General features: G+C 60.7%; 1 protein-coding gene across 1 annotated transcript in view; it reads left to right on the plus strand.

Moving 5' to 3' along the window:
- H696_02167 (hypothetical protein) overlaps positions 1–656 on the plus strand; it is a gene marked incomplete at both ends in the record, with an annotated part of 4160 nt that extends 3504 nt beyond the window's left edge. The window contains one exon of the mRNA XM_009496064.1: positions 26–656. Within this exon, the coding sequence (XP_009494339.1) occupies positions 26–656 (631 nt within the window). The remainder of the gene's footprint in view (positions 1–25) is intronic.
- Positions 657–1734: the final 1078 nt, after the last annotated feature.

Consider the following 1734-nt stretch of genomic DNA (forward strand, 5'->3'; position numbering starts at 1 on the left):
CCCCTCGGGTGGCATTCTTTTTCAGCCGCGTCATGAACGAGGAGGTCATCGAGCGCCTGCTGCGCAAATACGGCGTGCGCAACATCGCCCGGGTCACCACCACCAAGGACACCCCGACCAAGGAGCAGGCGTCGCTCTTCTACAACTCGGGCCTCATCCTCTCGCCTCACTCCTCGCAGCTGGTGAACTTGGTCTTCACCCCGGCCAATGCCTCCATCATTGAGATGGCCCCGGCCTACTTCAACAGCGACTTCTCGCAAATCGCCGAGGTCCTGACGCAGAACTACCACTTTGTCATCGGCGGCTATGCCACCGGCGACCCTGTGTCCCTGACCACCGAGGAGAAGGCCCACCTGGCCATGTGCAACGCCCGGTATGCCTACTGCAATGGGCGTCTGGACAAGTGCTCGGTCCGGGCCTCCTTCGAAAACATCAAGGACCACCAGCCCAAGGGCAACTGCAGCTCCGGCAGCCCGGCCTACGCCAAGTACTCGAAGGCCGTCAAGTCCCGGGACTTCTATGTCGACGAGGCTGGCCTGGAGCGTGCCATCAAGTCCGCCCTGTACCGCCTGCACCAGGCCTGCGGCGGTAGCTGGCCAGGGGCCGACCCGGCTGCCCTCAACGAGCCGGCGCTGTCGTGGCTCCTGCCAGCATGAAGGAGAAGGAGAAGATGATGATGCGCGTTCGCGCGCGCGCACAAGGCACTCCACTTGTGCGGGGCATCATCTGCCTGCGCCATGGCATGCGGGACCATATACCTTGGACATGTGGTTCTTTCTCCATCTCTGTCTGTCTGTCTGTCTCTCTCTCTCTCTCTGCCTTGCTCTTTCTCCTACTTTCTTTCTTTGTCCCTCTCCCCCTCCCTCCCCCCTCTCTCCCTCTCCCCGTCTCCCTGCCTCTCTCTCTCTCTCTCTTTCTCTCCGTTCTGTCTTTCGCTCTCTCCCCCTCTCTCTCTCTCCGCCTCTCGTCTGCGCTCTTTGCTTCTGCCCCAGGCCCCCCTCCCTCGACAAACCCTCTCCCTCGCACACACACACACACATCCGTCCATGTGCTATGGATGTCCCAGCCCGTGGTGTCGAAGTGCATCTCATGCGTCAGCTAGAGGACACTAGATGGACATGCGCCCGGGTAGAGCCCGGAAAGGGCCCGAAGAAAGAGCGAGGCGAGTCGATGGGCGCTGTGACCCCAGGGAAAGAGCAGATAAAAGCTCGACAGGGGAGGGCAAGCGCACAGAGCAAGAGTAAGCAAGAGGGAGCAAGGGCGAGAGAGAGAGAGAGAGAGAGCCGAGCAGAAAGCAGGAACGAGACAGCGAAGCGAGGTGGAAGGAGGTGGGGGCTGGTCGTGCGTGCGTGCGTTCCCACGCGCGTTTCCCCCAATGTCCTTGTTCGATTTTCCCGGTGCCCCCCTCCTCCCTCCTCCCCTCTGGCACGTTGCCATTTCTCGTCGATATATTGTGAATGCTACGCGGCCATAGAAGTCTGCCTGCCTCTCCCCCCGCCCCCCCCCCCCTCTCTCTCTCCCTCCTCTCACGCCGCCCACTTCTGTGGTGGTGCGTCTGGCCCGCGCCACATCCGATCAATAAAATACACCCCATACGTGTGTGTGTGTGTGCATGTGGAAATCTTGCCTATCAGTGGTACACATTTCACAGGGGCAGCCCCTCGTCGGCGGCACTGGTTTTTGTCTTCTTCGTCGTCTTCTTCTTCTTCTCTCTCTCTCTCTCTCTATCTGCCC

The sequence above is a fragment of the Fonticula alba genome (genome assembly GCF_000388065.1).
Source record: "Fonticula alba strain ATCC 38817 unplaced genomic scaffold supercont2.3, whole genome shotgun sequence".
NCBI lineage: Eukaryota > Rotosphaerida > Fonticulaceae > Fonticula > Fonticula alba.